This window comes from Stylophora pistillata, chromosome 4 (genome assembly GCF_964205215.1).
Source record: "Stylophora pistillata chromosome 4, jaStyPist1.2, whole genome shotgun sequence".
NCBI lineage: Eukaryota > Metazoa > Cnidaria > Anthozoa > Scleractinia > Pocilloporidae > Stylophora > Stylophora pistillata.
In genome coordinates, this window is record NC_142522.1 from 36979287 (window position 1) to 36998630 (window position 19344).

The 19344-nt window shown below is 38.9% G+C and overlaps 1 protein-coding gene and 1 long non-coding RNA gene across 2 annotated transcripts; both read right to left on the reverse strand.

The window, feature by feature from the left end:
- Positions 1 to 4779: 4779 nt before the first annotated feature.
- Positions 4780 to 8417, reverse strand: LOC148733562 (uncharacterized). Its single transcript, XR_016000843.1, has 2 exons — positions 7017 to 8417; positions 4780 to 5853 (listed from the first exon to the last, which is right to left on the reverse strand). It is a non-coding gene; the product is annotated as an uncharacterized LOC148733562 (long non-coding RNA).
- A 1639-nt stretch (positions 8418 to 10056) lies between these two features.
- LOC111328831 (uncharacterized) lies at positions 10057 to 18051 on the reverse strand. Its single transcript, XM_088756995.1, has 7 exons — positions 17891 to 18051; positions 15286 to 15486; positions 14619 to 14768; positions 13630 to 13926; positions 12895 to 13044; positions 12261 to 12437; positions 10057 to 11333 (listed from the first exon to the last, which is right to left on the reverse strand). The coding sequence occupies exons 1-7, from the start codon at positions 17955 to 17957 to the stop codon at positions 11245 to 11247; spliced, it is 1131 nt and encodes a 376-aa protein (XP_088613121.1). The 5' UTR covers positions 17958 to 18051; the 3' UTR covers positions 10057 to 11244.
- Between the last annotated feature and the right edge of the window lie 1293 nt (positions 18052 to 19344).

Consider the following 19344-nt stretch of genomic DNA (forward strand, 5'->3'; position numbering starts at 1 on the left):
TATCGCGAGACATGCAAGATCTCATTGAAGGCGTATATATTTTTTTAATTTCCTTTTTTTTCGCACGGGGCATGTGATTGGCTTGCGAGAAGACTTTCACCTGCCAAACATATGCGTGTCCTATCACGCGCATGGCAAAGTTTCAATAAGCTTTATGGGCCTGTTGAAAAACCTGCATAACTTAGCAAAATAAGGACAGATTTCGCAGATTGCGAAATACTTGTTCGCGGAAATAAGCAAACGGTTTTATACCGAAACCGTTTTGTTTTTGCTTGCCGATGGCTCTACCGAAACTTGAAACAGACTGTGGGTTTCATTGTCGTTAGATATTCTTGTGATAACGATGGTCTTTTATTCAAGGTCAAAGTTTCACGGTTTCTAGAAATTGCTATTGAAAAGTCAAACGTTGTTAATCACCTTCTTCATGCCCCTCAATTCCTCTTGGCGAGCTCCGACTGATAAGCAGCAGAGCGAATTCCAGTAGGAGTTTTCCTTTCTTCTTTCCTTACTTTCGTGCGGTGTATGAAAAAACGTTGCCAACACATAACAAGACAGGAGTGTAGATTTTCAACAATGCACGACATAATTAACAAATGGTAAACACCACAGCGTACACTATTGAGTTATGGATGCACGCGGGAGGTTGCTAAGCACGAAAGAAGCGTAAGAGTCGCTCGAGGCGATAGTCGAGAGCGACTCTAGCTTCTTGAGTGCTTAGCAAACCTCCCAAGTGCATCCATAACTCAATAGTGTACGCTGTGGTGTTTACCATTTGTTTTATAACATAACATTGACACATTGTAGCTAAAGAGTTCCCTTTTATTTAACAAATCTTAGGTGACCAGAAAAAAACAAGCGCGCGCGGAAAACTAGTCTTTGCATATGCTCACGTCAGCAGCGTACACCCATGGGCAAATGGGGGACGCTAAATTGACCAATCAGAGCGCGCGCTTTACTTTTGTTATGTTATAATAATAAGTCTCGCGCGTCACGCCACGTGCAATTTCTTTTCGCCACAGATTATTATTAACAACAATGCATGGAATGGATACTAATTACATCATTACAACAATGCATGAAATAAATAATAATTACATCATTACAGCAATGCTTTGTAATAGATACCAGTTACATCATGTGTAGTATAAAATATTAAAAGCTAAGCTAACTAAGAATAAAAGGCCTTACTAAAAAAATGCGTCTTTAAGAGTTTTTTAAAAGTGTCGACAGATTTAGCCATTCTAATTTCTGAAGGTAAATCATTCCAGAGTTTAGGCGCCGAAGCAACGAAAGCACGGTCGCCTAGGGTTTTTAAAGTTTTAAAATTCGGGTAAGATAGCAGTATTCCGTCATTAGAACGCAGTCCATATCTTGAATTTAAAGGCTTAATTTTGACAAGATCGTTGATATAGGACGGTGCGGATTTGCGAATGGCTTTGAAAGTTAAAAGTAGAACCTTAAAATTAATCCGAAATGAGACAGGAAGCCAATGCAGCTGACGGAACATCGGTGTTATGTGGCAAAATTTGCCCTGCGTTTTGAACTCTCAGCAGTTTGTCAATATGGCACTTGGGCACACCGTATAATAGACTATTACAGTTATCGGCTACTAATAAAGGAGTGAGTAAGAGTCGCAGCTGAGTCCATTGAAAGGTGTTTCCTTATACGTCTAATATTGTGTAGGTGATAGAAAGCAGCACTGCATATTTTGGTAATGTGTACGGCCATAGTGAGTAGATCATCGAACCACGCGCCCAAATTCCATACCACAGACACTCTGCCTACATCGCAGTCTCCGACCCTGATAGTATTAACAGCAGCTTTTTTCAGGAAGTGTCGTGATGCTATTACAATAAATTCAGTTTTGTCGTCATTAAGCATAAGTTTGTCCGTGGTCATCCACTGCTTAACATCCAAGATACATGTTTCCATTGATCTAATTGCCTCGTCTTGACCAACAGCACAGCTTGGGTTGAACGATAAATAAAGCTAGGAGTCATCTGCATAACAATGAAGTTTTGGAAGGTGACGACCAACAATGTCGAAGATTTTGCTTGAGTATATGTTAAACAAAACGGGGCCTAGACACGATCCCTGGGGAACGCCGTAGCGAAGATGAAAGACATTTGAAAACGCTCCCTGAACAGATATTCGTTGTTATCTTCCGGCTAGATAAGCGAAACCACGACAGAGCAGTTCCATTGAGACTCAGCTTTGATCTTAAACGTGTTAGCAAAATACTAGGGTCCACAGTGTCGAAGGCAGCACTCAGGTCTAAGAGAACGAGGAGAGTCGCGTGCCGTTTATTCATGTTAATCAGAATGTCATTGTGAACTTTCACCAATATTAGTAACAATGACAAGTACTATTAGAAAAATCACAAACTGATCTCTGATACAGCTGTAAGTTACTTATTGTAAGTTACTTATTAGAAGCCTGTTTATTGTTGAGGTCTGATTTCATTCTCTAGCTAGTCTGATTCATATCCTTCAAATATAAAATTTTTGGAACAAGTGTTTTTGCTACAGTTTTTTTTTAAGCCTATATGCTTTTCATTATTTATGTCAGGCTGATGCAGAAATAAATGTAGATGTCCCCCCAGATTATGTTGCTCCAGATACAGAGAAGCTTGAGCTTCAACGGCTCAGATCAGACATTGAAAAATATTTCAGATCAAGATTGTTCCTGGAACAACATAAAGAAGATTGGGCATCACTACTTGACCCTGAAAATACCAGATGGCATCCACCAGAAAGGACAGTTACTTGGCCATTGAAAGAAATCATTGCAAACAAGGAAAGAGTTAAAGAAAGACAAAAACAATTGGAGGCTGCTGGAAATTAACCGATCGATTCAGCGGCTACACTCAATAGTGTAAGCTGTGGTGTTTACCATTTGTTTTATAACATAACATTGATATATTGTAGCTAAAGAGTTCCCTTTTATTTAACAAATCTTACGTGACCAGAAAAAACAAGCGCGCGCGGAAAAATAGTCTTTGCATTTGCTCACGTCAGCAGCGTACACCCATGGACAAATGGGGGACGCTAAATTGACCAATCAGAGCGCGCGCTTTACTTTGGTTATGTTATAAAGGATATTATCCACTCTTCGAATCCTTGTACTACTCACAATAATGGTAAATTTTCTCTGAGCACGCAAAATAATTCTGTTTGGTTTTTTGGGCTAGAATTTCGTTGGAGATTCTCCTTGCAAGCTGAAAAATACGATTTATAAAGAGTTTGACAGCGAAAAACAGAGGTCAATTGTAGGTAACACCGCGCTCATCGTGTGCAAAGTTCATTTGCTGCTGCGATGACCACCGGAAAAATCATGAAAAAAGTTGTCTCTCATACTCACTTAATGTCGAAAAACTTCAATGCTTCAAGGTAGTGTAAGGGAGAGCTTTCCTTCTCATATGATTTACGTCTAAATTCAAGAAATTTAAGAAATTCAAGCTTCCTTTTTCTCACTCTCAGTTCCCCAGAACAGCAACAATCTGCTATCCACGGGAAACGATCCACGAGAAAAGCACAGAGATGATTTTCAAGATCAACAATAGAGAGCTTGATCTGGGAAATATTGGGATAGGACTCGAACAACGCTTAAGAAATGGCTTCGATTACTAAAGACAACAATTCGCAAGATGTTCATCTCGTATCCAATACAGGGAGAAAGAATATTGAAAACTCACCTTAAGAAATCCCTTCAAGGTGACTCCTCGGAAAAGAAGATATCGAACAAATTGTTTTTAACTTTCCTTTTTGCTTCCAGTCAATTGATATATTATCGTTTGTGTATGGAAAAATGAAAACTTTCGCGACTACAGGACCGGAAGGGACTCAGTAATTAAAAATTATTCGAGAGGTGATGAACAAATGTGTATCGCGTAGCCATGAAAGGGAATCGACGTTATGACCCTTTAGTCCACGATAGCTGCTAAACGTTACTTTCTCGTGAACTAAGATCAGTTCTAGAGCATCGTTACAAAGCAAATTTTCCATCCCACGACCGCTCGCTTTATTAATTTTTCAAGTTTAGTGGATCATAGTCATCACTTAAATGAACTAAAAGTAGTCCTCCCTTGTCGCGCAAGTAAATAATAATCAATAATAGAAAACATTTTTGTTAGCACCGCACGGAACTCCAGGAGTGAGGTCCATGAAAAATTAACCGCGAAGCGCCTAAGAGACATGCAGTTGCATGCCAAGGAATTTAACTGAAAAGTAAAACGTTGTTAATCACCTTCCTCATGCCCCTCAATGTAACTTGTTAGCGAACTCCGTTTATAAACAGTAGAGCGAATTCGAATAGGATTTTTCCTTTCTTTCACGCAGTGTAAGAAAAAACGTTGCCAACACGTATCAAGACAGGAATAATAAGGCTCACGCGTCACGCCACTTGCAATTGTCTTTTCGCCACATATGAAAAGTGTGTTTCCCTTTATTCTACACCGACCCTTTTTACATGATAGATCAACGCAAGTATCTACATTTTTTAAGGAGAAATAATTCTTAAAACGTCTATCTCGAACTTTAACTCAAAGACCAGCTCGAAATGTAACACGAAGTCGAATTCCAATCTAAACTCGATGGTTTCAGATTCGCATTTCTGTAAACAGTGAGTTAGGAAAAGAAAATAATTACCTTCAGCCATTACCGCCGCATAAATAATCTCCTTTCTCTAATGCAATCACAGCTAACTCTTGAAAAAATAAAGTTGTTGTTGTTGTTGTTGTTGACACAAACGTAATTGATTAATGAAACGATGATCAGTAAGTTTTTTTTATTTTTTTTTTTTATTTTTTTTTTATTTTATAACGACTTTATTAGTAGTACTTCCACAAGGTGGCTCTTCACCTACCAATGACCTCGCTACAGTATATTATTACAAAGAAAAATGAAACCAAAATAAAAAATCATTACAATAAGATATGTACAGTTAAAAAAAAACAAAACAAAACAAAACGGCATGGTTAGAAACAATAATGATAATCAGTTATACGCTTACTCCGTCGGAGAGCATGAGCTTCTTCGCTAACCTAACGAAATTGTTATAATCAGGCTCTTGCCTTAAGCTATCAGGGAAAGGATTAAACAATCTCGCTGCTGAGTCCTGAAAAGTGCCGCTTTCAGTTGGAATAGCCAACTTTAAGGTTTCAAGAGATCTTAACTTATAGGCGAATAAAGGCTGATAGTTTCGAAAGAAACCGTTTGGGGCTGCGTCGGTGGGAGTAACGAAATAATTTGGATATATCAACAAAGTTGAAATGGTAAATTGGCCACCGTAATGATTACAAAAGCTGACGTTTCGAGCGTTAGCCCTTCGTCGGAGCGAATAGAGGAATTGTGGGTTGTGTGTGCTTTTAAAGGCAGAAAATGGAGCTACCAATAACGTAGCTCCATTTTCTGCCTTTAAAAGCACACACAACCCACAATTCCTCTATTCGCTCCGACGAAGGGCTAACGCTCGAAACGTCAGCTTAAATTATAAGCGTTGACTGTATGGAATTTAAGGCATAAGTAATCAGGCCAGACATCATCGTAGAGGGTGAGTGATGGGAGGGAGCCATCGTAGACCGTGAGTTATGAGTAATTTTCAGTAGAGCTAGGTCTCTCCTTTTAATAACTGGGAGCCAGTTTAATTTCTGCAAGTCCTCTAAAGCGGCATACCGCCCAAGTACGTAGCCCGCACATGTAGATTGAGCTCTTTGCAGCCGTCTCATTTGGTATTCTGGAAGGGGATAGAAGACAATGCACCCATAGTCCAGTTTTGACATCACTAATGACTCCACCAGCTGCTTGCGAACATGGCATGGTGCGAGGTTGCGCAGTTTCCGGAGAACCGCCAATGCTGCATAACAAGATGAAAGAAGCGCAGTCATATGGTCAGTCCATGTTAGATGTTCGTTCATGTGGACCCCAAGTATCTTAGCTGTGGTGAAACGTTCTAATAGCTTCCCATTACAGCTCACAGCTCACAGCTGGGTAATAATCGTGTAATGCGTGAGCTCGAGACATCTGGCGGGTGGAAATAAGCATCCACTTTGTTTTAGCTTCATTCAATGCGGGGTTTGATTCAGATGAATAATCCGCCAATTGTGATATTACGTCATTTAATTCCGTGACACCATTAGCTAAGACCTTAGCCTCTTAGTGAACGAAGAAAGTTGTATCGTCCGCATACTGGTAACAGGGACACTTAATGTGTTTTTGAAGATCAGAAACATATAGGTTGAAAATAAAAGGTCCGAGTATCGATCCCTGTGGGACACCAAACTGTACAGTCTAGATAGACGACACCAAACTGTACAGTTCGATAGATGACAAGATGTTCTCAGAGAAAATTTTCGTATTAAATTATTTAATTAAGTTGTGAATTTATCATTAATTTCTAATCATCAATGTTCTTATTCATTTATTTATTTATTTACTTTTATTTTTCTTTAATTTATTTTTCGGTCATCCCGGGAATTCTGGGAATTCTGTGTATTCCGAGTTTCCGGTTTCGGTTCCGAATTCCGGCATTCCATATTTTCCAAACTACCACTTTTGCCCGAATGTCAAACAACACTGTCTGGGAAATCGTGCGTGTAATCCGATCCGACCGGATGCGCTTCGATATTTGAATCCCGTAGTGAGGGCAAAAGGATTACGCGTACCTACAAAGCGATTTACAGTTTAATGGTAGCACCACACGCGTTACAAAGAAAGTCGCCAAAACAGGGGTGTTACGAAAACGAAGACCCTCCAAAACGAAGACCTAAGACCCAAGACCCGGTCTTCGCTTTCGTAGTACGAAAACGAAGACTCTGTTAACAGAAAACCGTAGAAATTACAAGTTAAACGCACATTAAACAGTAACAACGCTTAATAATATAATACATTACACTTTACGCGTTTCTTCCCATTATTATACTGCCCGTATTATTATACTGCCCGTCCTGTCAGTGTTCTGTTTCGCTAGCGAGCCAATTTGGTGTTGATATTCTCGAGGGTTTCCTCGGGTAAACTTACCACACATATTAGGGAGCTTAAGCAACCACGACGACGAACGGAGGACGACGACCGGAAGTAGCAAGAACGTCACTGCGCAAGCGCGAACCAAGAATTCCGTCGTCGTCTTGTCGTGGACGACTTGAGAAGGACCTGTTTCACGTCGTCGTAAACTTTCGAACTTCAAAGCAGTTTTTCTCATCAAGAGGTTTATTGTCAGTTTTTAGACAGTCTATGGCCGGTTGGAGTTTGTATTCGCTTCTTCGTTTGATTTAAACCACCCTGCTCAGTTTTCTAAACAAATAAAATTCGAAAACCCACCAACTCATATTCCTTCCTCCGCACAACAGAAGTCAAATCAAGCGGTGAAAGCGACCACGTAAGGTTTAAATTTATTTGAGTATATTTTATGAAGGAGTGCTGTTTATCATTTTTATTGAATGAAAAGTTTTAAATGGCAGTGTAATACACCTCTGAGTTCGGTCAAAAGCTGTGTATGGAACTGCCGGATTATTGCTACTTAAAAATTTGTTAACATGAGCTTGAATACCTGTCAGGTTTTCCGAATCTATTTTCAAAATATTTGATATAGATTTACAGCCATAAAAATTATTCCGACAAAATCACACGGGAAAAAATAGTATTCTTGGGTGAAGCGCGACGACTGCTATCTGTGCCGATCGCTAGCTAGCATTGATTAAATTGACAGACTTACGTCGTTTGCTCGCCAAAGGAAGGAGTATCAAAGGTAGAACATATCAGGCTAAAGCATGTTGAAAATCAGACAAACCTTGTGCAAAATAGGTTTGTTTATATCAGCAACACTTAGAACTGAATTTAAATCTCAAATAACTTGCGTAAAATTTAATATTTTAAACTTTTGCGATGTGTAAACTATTGTAAATAAAGCTAAAGCTTGATAATTCCTTGGACTGTTGATGTTCAAGAATTGAATAACCTACTCTCGAACTTTCGATATATATGTGGAAATTTGATCCATGAGTGAGAAGAAGGTTTTGGACGTCTATGAACGATGTCATTTCTTAAACTGACGAAGCGAGAATAAACAAGATTTCAGACGTCGTCGTCCTTGAGCAACTTCACTGCTTAAGTTTCATTTTCCCGCTAAAAACGACGTCCTCGTTCCAGACCCTCCGCGATTACTTGACGTCGTCGTCGTCCCTTTCGCCGTGGTTGATTAAGCTCCCTATTATTAATCTGGAACAGCCGGCAGAATTCCAACGCCAGCCGCCTTTAATTTATAGTTAGCATTGCGTGACAGAATAACAGAAAACGCGTTCTGTACAGGAAAAATGACTCTTGGGTTCTGTCAATAAATAATCGATTTCTACTGTATTTCGTAGCTAAAATAGATTCTGACGGTCGTTAAGCTTTCTCTGTTGGAAAATTCTCGTTAAAAAGTAAGCAATTCTTTTGGCTAATGCAGGGTCTTCGTTAACGAAGACCCTTTCTTAAAAGCCCGAATATAGCCTGCTTAACCTTAAGGCCCTAAAATATTCCGATCACTCCTTCGATGGGGATGTCTGTGCCAAATTTGGACTCGTTGTATAGAAAAACAAATCGAAGAGCCGAAAGCAGTGGTGGCTGAAGAAAGAACAAGAAAAGCCACGCGCGAACTGTCTTAGCATATCAAAACCTGAAATAACAATTATTAGTATATACTAAAACAGCGGATAGCGTTGAAGGCGCGCTCTGATTGGCTAGTCAAATTCCGAATATCCTTTGCTATTTACCTCCGAGCAACTCGAGAAAAAGTGGCGTGCCGGTTTGCATCCGTGACAAGCGAATAAATCACTCCAATAACAACGAAGCAGTCCCGGAAAACACAGAGAAAGCGACTAAATTTGGTTTGGCTGTGTTTAAAGGTAATGGTAAATGGGAATTTATCGATAAAAACCAGTGAAAAAGGTTTTGTTTACAAATGCAAATTAATCTTGCGTAACCTCACTTGTTTACTTGAAAATCAAAGTTGAATGGTATTTTTTACAGAATGGTTTCAAATACAGAAAGAGTTTGCAACACCATTTGAAGAAATGTCGCCACCAGAGCTAAACAAAATGTCTTCAGAAATTTTATCTGTCAGTGAAAAAACGAGACGGCAGTTTTTACAACAAAAAATCACTTACCGCGATCCGAGCCGCGTTGGATCGTTACGCGCGGAAAAAAGTTGAAATGTTGGAATCGTATGAATTAAAATCAATTTTTGGTGATGTATATTACCTCACTGTTTTAGTATGTACTAAAACAACTATTCACCTAGGTGTCGGTGGTTAGCGGTGGATATTTACCTCGCCGCTTCGCGGCTCGGTAAATATCCACCTCTAACCACCTTCACTTCGGTGAATAGTTGTTAACTGGTGCTCAGGGTACGTCTACAATCGTACTCTCTAAGGATTTTCTGCTTTCAATAAAGGGTCTTCGTTTTCGTACTACGGAAACGAAGACCCTGCATTAGCAAAAGAATTGCTTACTTTTTAACGAGAATTTTTCAGCAGAGAAAGCTGAATGACCGTCAGAATCTATTTTAGCTACGAAATACAGTAGAAATTGATTATCTATTGACAGAACCCAATAGTAATTTTTCCTGTACAGAATGCCTTCTCTGTTATTCTGTCACGCAATGCTAACTATAAATCAAAGGCGGCTAGCGTTCGAATTCTGCCTGCTGTTCCAGAATAATATGTGTGGTAAGTTTACCCGAGGAAACCCTCGAGAATATCAACCTCAAATTGTCTCGCAAAGCGAAACGGAACAGACAAGACGGGCAGTATAATAATACGGATAATAATGGGAAGAAACGCGTGAAGTGTAATGTATTATATTGATAAGCGTTGTTGCTGTTTAATGTGTGTTTAAGTTGTAATTTCTACGGTTTTCTGTTTACAGGGTCTTCGTTTTCATAATAAGACCGGGGCTCTTCTTTTTCGTAGTACGAAAGCGAAGACCAGGTCTTAGGTCTTCGTTTTCATAACACCCCCAAAACAGCGTTAAAAGGACGTAAACGACAAAGCGGCTACGGAAAAAAGGCAAGTAGACTTCATACGTTATATTCCTCGCTTTTAATATCCTTTTTTTTCTTAAATTTTTTATAATTTTTCCTTTTTTTGACGGCCCACGCTTACGCTTAAAATTCGATCTTAATATGTTAGGTATTCCCGTTACTGACCTTTAGAGCCCAAAGTCACACACAGTACGCTTGGGCCACCTGTGGGCTATTTAGAGTCAGTTTAATTCTTCCAGAATCTTCTTCTACAGTTTTTGATCTTATCACAATAATATACGTTGAATATTGAGCTATATTCTAATTTTTTTCATTTTTTCTTTTATATAGGTTAATTTCTACAGCTATGAGCTCATAAAATTTCTTAAAATTCTTGCGCGTAACAAATAATATGGCGAATTTCCGTGCAATGATATTAATTGGTGCTCACTGAGGAAGCTAATATTCTTTAAAAAAGCGCTATTATTAAGTCTATAATATTCTACTTAATATAACTGTAAATTTTGCTCACTATGGGATGAGCTGGATTCTGTTCAAAGACATTTGGCATATGTATTTAAAAATGGCTCTGCCACTCGACTTGGGATCTGCACTTTTAATTTTACCCTTGATATCTGATAATAAAGAAGGAAAAGATGACTGCATTTCCAGTGTTTAGACTGTTTAAATAGGCAAAAGAAAAAAAAAACTTGAAAAACTACTCATAACTAGCAGAGTAATGAGAAACTAATGAAACAACAGGGAAAAACTGGGGTAGTTTTACAAATTTACACAACCCAAATATTTAGAGCACGGTATAGAAATAACCCTGAATTAATGACTTACAGAGGCTGTGCACATCTCAGTCTTGACTGAAAATCAACTGAAGTCAAGAGTCAAGCTCAAGTCGTTTGGTACAATTCCCCGTCCTCCACAAACTCCACAGCTGCTTTTTGCTTTACTTTTTCCTACCCTCGAATGACTGATTTGTTTTGATTTACACTTAGCTGGCAATGAAGTAAAAAACTGAACTACACTAAAACTTTGTCGAGGAGTACATCACCAAACAAACTAAACTAAATATGCTAAGGTTTTCTAAAAAGGTCTAAAATCACTTTCTCTTTATCCATGGCATAGGAAGTATGCAACGGAGCGACAAAAAAGGGTACAAGGAGAAAAAGTGCTTTCAATTTAATTTCTTTCATTTTTTTCTTCGTTTCCTTTCGCGTCACCCGGTCGCTTCTAACTCTACAGGCAGGAAAGCGACACTACAAACAAAGCCAAGATGACGAACACATTATGGGCAACCGCAGACACTTGGCCGGCAGTTGGATCACCTTTGGGAAAAAGAGGGTAAAAAAAATTATCAAAGACATCAACTCCAATGACGATTGACGGATTTCTTCGCTGTGTTACAAATGTTTACATGCGTAATTTCAAAGATGTTTTAGGGTTATTTTAGACCGCTGCTCTGGTTAGGTCTCGAATAGACAGGAAATGAAGGATTACTGTTTGTTGAAGGCTATCAAAAGACTGATTCTTTACCTGCCGGAACTGTAGTGTATGCGGTTGGTTCTTGTAAGCATTCGCACGTGTGCGCATTATTCATTCCATGTGCTTTTCGAAATAAAACCGAATACATGACCGGAACAAACATATTCATGAAGCAGCCTTAAATCCATTTTTATTTAATTTAAAATATAACTGATTCAGTTACAAAACCACTACTGTGTAGATGCACACCGTCTTAAATGGGATCCGAGATAACGAGACAGTATGTTTTCTGAGTTCTCCTCAAGAGAGCGGTTTTTTTTTAACACTGATAGATTACACCTCCTTAGAAACGAAAATCTTCTCTGGGCAAAAATGAGGGTTTTAATTTTTCACAAGAATTGTGTACTTCCAGGATATACCTTCAAAATGTACCTATGCACCGGCCCAAAAACTTGGTGTAACTAGAATTATTAAAAACTGGATCATTGGATAATGCAATTCAAGACTTTTTATTGGCTTAGCCATTATGGTATATGAGCCAATATACCATAATATAATATCTGTACATTGTAACATCCGGTTTCTTCTAACAAAATAAAGTCGGGAAGATTTGTCTAATATCTTGGGGGCGCTTTTTTTAATAAAACAATTATTCCACTCGCACTTGTTGGATGTGAGAGGATTATAGCCAACGAGGCGCGTAGCGCCGAGTTGGCTATCTATCATCTCATATCCAACGCGTGCTCGTGGAATAATTGCTAAATACCTACCTATTTCATCGATGTCAAAGCTTTGGCACCGATCCTTATCAATGTCCTCAGAGCAGCCCGATGGCAGACAGCAATAATAAACTCCAATGTCAGCTTCGCTCAAGCTTTCAATGGTCAAGGAATATGGATCATAGGGTCCCTTCTGGCTGACATTGTAACGCTCATCCTTTGAAGAGTCTAAAATATGAACATTAAAAAGGTTTGGGAATAGAATAACCTGTTGCAAATAGCATCGACAAACGTAATGGCTGTTGGCTGATTGATAATGAATGGTAGCTATAAAACAAATTGACCTAAAGGATTGTTCATCCAGGACTGAAGGATGATCTGCCTGACTGAATGACTAACCGACCGCATAACCAAATGACTAACTGACTTAAAGAGTGACGGAATGGCAAACTGGCCGGCTGCCTGGCTGGCTGGCTGGCTAGCTAGCCTAATACTGCCTGACTGGCTGACTGGCTGGCTGGCTGACAACAAGACTGTCTGGCTGGCTGTCCGTCTAACAGAAAGTTTAAGGGACAGCTGAAAAACGTTATGGCTCGCTTACCGACCGAATAAATACAGAGACGGAACTAAAACACTGACTGACAGACAATAAAAGTTTTTCGAGTTACGTCTAATTCAAACTTACCTATGCAAGGTTTAACTGATCCGTCTGTCTCACTCTTGAACTTCCACTCCACCTTCAGAGGGTATCCTCTGGCGCCGCACACCAAAGTTAAGTCTCCTTCCAACCTCATCTTAACTGATTTATCATCTTTACTTTCAAACCAAGGTCTAACTGAAATGTTGATGATAGTGATTAAAATATTAGTCATAGCAATAATAATACTTATAATAATAAAAATGACAATGCTAATGGTAATACCGATACTACTAACTACTGCTACAGATACCACTCACATAACAATTAATTACAATAATAGTGATAACAATTATATTATTGAATATAATGAAAATAATAATGTGAATAGTCAAATGCGGCAAGAAAGCTAAGGAAGCTGAAAGAGCGCTTTTCTTTAGAGCTTATCTAATTGAGGTTATTCATTTTTTTGGGCAAAGCAGATTAATGGGATTCAGACAAATGAAATCACAACACAGTAATAACAATACTGATAAAAGCGATAATAACAATAGCAGAGACAATAATAATAATAATAATAGTAATAATAGTAACAATAATAATAATGATAATACAATAACAAAAACAACAGTAAAGTTGTAAAAGCCCTTTGGAAAATTGGCAGATTATAGGAAATCATGCAATTAAAAACACTACACAATACAAGGACGCAAGTTAGAGAGTTGTCTGGTAAACGATCTTGACATTTCGAATACATCCATACGTCACTAACGAAGCACTTACCTGTAAGCGAGGTACTGTCTTCCACTTTGTACGGAACCCGTGGCTCAAGGAGGACATGCAGGGTGCAGGAATACTTCCCTCCATCTTTCATGCCAATATCTTTGAGAACCAACGAGGTGGATTCTTTTGTTGCGTCTATGAGAGAGTCAGTCAGGTTTTTACCGTCTTTGGTCCACCAGAAACCTTTCAGTGTTGCTTTTTGGCTTCCTCTGAATGACACGTTGCAAAATATCGTCGTGGTGACGGAATGGTCCACCTCCTTCAGTTTAGAGACAGTTACTTTGGGTTTGTCTTTTTCTGAAAGAGAACGAATATTTGAGAGCGCTTTCCGCCTGAGTGCTGTTTAAAGCAAATGCAAATCAATCGCAACGGCCAATAAGTCGCCGGAAGATAATATCACGATGAACCAATGAGCGACCCAATGTATAAACAAGCGAGCTGCTTTTTTATTGCCAAAAGGCAAATGATTTTAGTTTTGCATCTGATTGGGACCAATCGCAGAACATACTGAAGCAAATAAATCTCGTGAGTGAGATTTGAGCTCTAATAGGACAGTGAACACGTCATGCTTGTAATTGGACGGTGTTACGGAACAGTGTTACGGGACAGTTTAAGGGACAGTTAGCATGTCATGCCTCTTCAGTTTTTTGGCAGAACGCACCATGTGCGCACTGATCTCGCACACTTTGCCGAGTTACCTGTTGTTTCTTAATAATGAAAACTTATAGCCAATATCTTTTTCGAATTTTGATTAATTGGTGTCAGGACTTCGTGTCGTCCAATTCTATCTGTCATCATAAGGTAGAGGTCGGTAGATTCATCCTCGGTGACGCTTCCATTGTTTTGCTTGAGTAAATGTGCTACATGATTAGTCAGTTATTTATTTCTGGGGCTATTTTGGCCGAGGGTAAGGAACGGTTACAATTAATATATACCTCCTTCACGAAATCTGAAAATTAATTCATCTAACTTCTCATAAAAGAACATACCTTGAATGACATTAATATTGAATTGACGCTTTCCGATTTTACTACTGCCGTTCACTGGGTATGCGCGGCATATGTAAAAGTCAAGTCCCGAGTCGTAGTCTTCTGTGACGTTGATAATTTTCATAGTAACTACGAGTTTGCGGCCATTGTCTGCAAGGAAAGGAAAAACAGTTAAGACGTGAAACATTCCATGAGCCCTTCCAGTATTACAATCAACGTAAAAGTAAGTAACTAAATATATGTTTTCTCTTTTTTTTAGTGCTTTCAGGCTGTTTTTTAGAAGCATTTTGCCTCTCTCTCCAAGGCCAGATACTGACACACCTCCCCTATCGCAGAAAAACTCGAACATGACATTTCACCAGGGATTATGACAGTGAACGTAGTTCCACTTGTCTTTCAGAAGCCTGGGGCGGAAGATTCGTGTTCTTGAGCATCATTTAACATAAAACCGTTTTATTACGAACAGCTGAAAAAAATTATTGAGTTTCCAAGTAAATCTAATACCAAACGCCTGTGATTTCTATTTTCAATCCAAGGGTAAAAAAGTAGAAAACCCTGTTCTTCCTTGTAGCCTATTGTTGTATTATCCTCGTTTGACAACTGAAACATTGCTGCTAATGTTTCTTTCAGATTAAGAACAGTTTGCAAATATATTTAGGTTTCTTACCTTCTTTTGTTGTTGTAAAGTTGAGATTGCTGTCCGCATCAGTCATATTTTTCTCAGTGCCGAATTGATCTGTTATTCTGACAATTTGAATTCTACCTGGCACAACTGCATTGTTAGGATCATGAGCAGCGCAGGTTATAGTAAGCGAGGAATACTCCATTGGATAACCGATTGCGGGAATTACATCAACAACTAGTTCAGCTGAGGAGGAAAAAGAGAGAGAGGAAATTTTAGGTGATACCTTCGGAAGAAAGGAAAGAATATGCAAGATTCCCCTTGTTTATGATGCAGGAAGAAAGGATGTTATTGCTTTGGGGATCCTTGCATCTCGCATTACCCACGCATTATGCTCAATTATCTTTGAGCACACAAAATAATTATATTTCAGTTTTTTAGCGAGAATTTTGCAGGTGATTTTCCTTGTAAACTGTAAAAGACGATGTATGACTGGTTTGATAGCGAAAAAGGTCAATTGTAAGCAATACAATGCGCACAGTGAGCAAAGGTAATATTGCTACTGCGAATTAATGCCGGAAATATCATGAAAAATGTTGTTTTTTTAACTGGCTTAAAGACAAGCGAGTCTACAAATTTCAATGCCTCAACGGTATTTGAATTTAAGCCGCCGAGCTAGTTATCTTAAGCTTTATCTATCATTCTCCAAATGATTCACGTATAAAGCAATTCAAGGGGACTTTCCTTCTTTTCACCATTAGCTCTCCAAAGCAGAAACAATATGCTATCCACGTGAAGCGATCCGCGTGGAAAATTCAGAGACGATTCTTCAAGATCAATAATAAAGACCTTGATCTGGGAAAAATCTGGGGTACTACCTGAACAACTTCAAGGCGATGGCTACGAAAGATTAAAAAAGAAAGCAATATACAAGATTCACCTAATCTCTAATCCAAGGAGAAAGAACATTGATAATTACTGCAGTAGCAAAACCGTGCACAAGGCCATTTAAGCTTTGAACAAGTGAAGTTAATTTCGTGCAGCTGATACATAACTTTAAGGTAACTTCCTTGAGCCCAATAAGTCAGGATATTCACGCCTTTGACTAAGGCTCAAATGACCTTTCCTTTGTACCGTATCGGTTGAAATTGTGGTTACGATTTAATCATCTTCGTAACGGTTACGCAGTTGCGTTAGGTGTCGAGACCAAAATAACTGATTTAAAAGAAAGGTATTTAATCCGGCCATTTTGGAAAACTTGAGTAAAATGACAGCCTTTTTCTTTTTTGATTTGAAACTCACATAACTTTCGCGATTACAGGATCGTGGATTGACCCACGAAAACTTGACTCTCAGGTGCATTGTCCTAATGAGGGGAGTCCCATAAAATCAATCAGCTCCTACATGTGATCAATATGCAAGTTTCTCCTACAACAGGAAAAAGACTAGGAAGTGTCGAGAAGCTATTTCGTGCCATTTTCGCTTGCACGCCTCCGTAAAAGAGAGCTTTCTCACTCGCGCGTCTGCCCGTTCGATCGCTCCTTACTCGCGCACTCCTCGACTAGAGGTCAATCTTCAGTTATCCTCCACTTTTACGCATTATAGATAATATGAAAGTTATTTGTGCACCGATCGAAAACTCACTTCCTGCTCGTAAGTTCGTCTAGATTTTTTCGTTTAAAAATTTCTGATGATATCGTGATAGGTTTGTCAGAACTTGCTTGACAAAACCGATCACGTTTAAGGCAACAAGGCAATTCACGGCTCATGTAACTCCATCGGGTCACGCACGCGCAAAAGTAGTCACTTTTAGATCTTCGCCATTTTTGGACATGGCACAAAGATTTACTTGTAGAACGCAGGATGCAAAGGCTGTTTCCTTCATTTTTTTTTCTTTTTCAAGAAATACGTTTGATAAAGCAATTTGAGTTGCTAGTTGAATTGATTTAAATATAAACACAGAAAGTGCCAATTGGACTGAGTGACTGAGTGATATCATCGCTATTAATACGCACTTATCAAATTATGCAACTTGGCTTGTTGCCAGCTTTGTCGCGCTCAGGAATGGATCTGAACTTGTTTGAACCGGGTTTTTGGGTTTTAAACAACTACATTCTCACTTTCTCTTCGTAAGGGTCGAGATCAAACGCGTAAGTGAGCGCGCACTCAAGGCGATTAAAATATCATGTTATTATTTTTTCGGTGGTTACTGCTTATCTTTTGTTAGCAGTTTGTGACGAGGAGACTGTCTTTTTTAAAAACGAGTTTTCAATAAAATAGGTAAATACTACTTGGTGAAACAGTACCATTTTTCACAGTATTAGGATGCAGTTTTAAAACTGATCATTCCATGAATAAATAAACAAACCGTGTACCTTTCAATACTTTAAAATCTATCAGGTCTCTTTCGTCGCCATAATGACAGAACAGATAGAAATTCACTACATTTCAAGAATAAACCATGCATGAGTAAGGCATCGATTTACACTTTTTTTGAAGGGACGTTTTGCACGAAAAGCAATTTTAACCCTTCTTTTCCAGTTTCATTCCATGCTACGTTTTTCGGTGATATGGCTCAATCAAGCGCGCAAGTTGCTTACAGCAATATTCCTAATGACAATTCAGTTTTGAAATAAAAATATCAACTTACCGTTGGCAATTCCAGCCACCACAAATAACGCCATCAAAAAAAGATTGGATGTAGAGACAACTGCCATCGTGTTCCGAGAGAAAAAAACTTTTTTTGTTGCCGTGATGTTGTAGACGTGGTGTTCAACGTTCTTTCCGGCTGGGATGACAAGTTAATGCCTTTATCACGAGACAAAAGATATCATTGAAGACGTGTTTTTTTTTTTTCTCATTTCTTTTTACCAGGGGGCATGTGATTGGCTTGCCTATGACTTTCACCTGCCAAACATATGCGTGTCATATCACGCGCGTAGCAAAGTTTCAATAAACTTTATGGGCGTGTTGAGTCAGTTACATAAGGTTTTCAATCATCGCGGAAAAACCTGCATTACTCAGCAAAGAAGGACAGATTTCGTAGATTGCCTAATACTTGTTCGCGGAAATAAGCAAACAGTTTTATGCCGAAACCGTTTTGTCTTTGCTTGCCGGGGCTCTACCGAAACTTGAAGCAGACTGTCGGTTTCACATGTTGTTAGATATTCCTGTGATAAAGATGGTCTTTTATTTAGGGTCAAAGTTTCACGGTTCTAGAAATTGCTCAAAATCATTCAGGTCAGTCATAGCACCTTGAGCAAGTCGCAGGGGGTCGAACTTTGGTCAATAGTTTCTTTCTCCTTGCAGGATGAACAGGAAAAAGGAATACTGAATATTTCGCACGCACTGGCATTATCAGGGGTCGGCGAATGTAGTGCTACTCCTAAAATAGCTAAACTTTGAGCTTATCAACATAGACAATTGGTTTTTGCACTTTATCGTTTGATCCTTCCGGACTTCGAGGGCTCGTGTTTGAACCCGAACAATGAAGACGGCCCTCGCCTAGAAGCATTTTATTACGTTTTAATAGCTGCCTATTCTCCATTGACAATGAAAAACTGCGATAAAATATTATAAAGCATGACACGACGTTTCGACGTTTCCAGAACGTCATTATCAAGTAAACTAAAATAATAAAATCGAGCATATATATAATGAAGCGGTGAATAAATTACAAAACGTTAAAAGTCAAACAAAGAGTTTAGCCCTAATGGAATCGCTCTGGGTGTTTAAATTGGGCCTTATTGTTCTTATGTACAACATTTCATAAACAAGACAATCCCATTTCGTGCCGCATTTTTTAAGCATTCTAAACTGGCTCTCATTGAGTAAGTCAATGTTCCCATGGGCATCTCTCAGGTGGCGACCAATGGCAGAGTATCGATGATCAGCAATGCGTTGAAACAGATGGCGCGTCGTATATCCGACGTAATTTGAATCACACAAATCACATTTAAAACAGTAAACAACACTATGCTGATTTAAGATGCGTGGCTTGATTTCTTTAAGCTTTAGGTCCTGCTCAATGTGATTTGTGTGATTCAAATTACGTCGGATATACGACGCGCCATCTGTTTCAACGCATTGCTGATCATCGATACT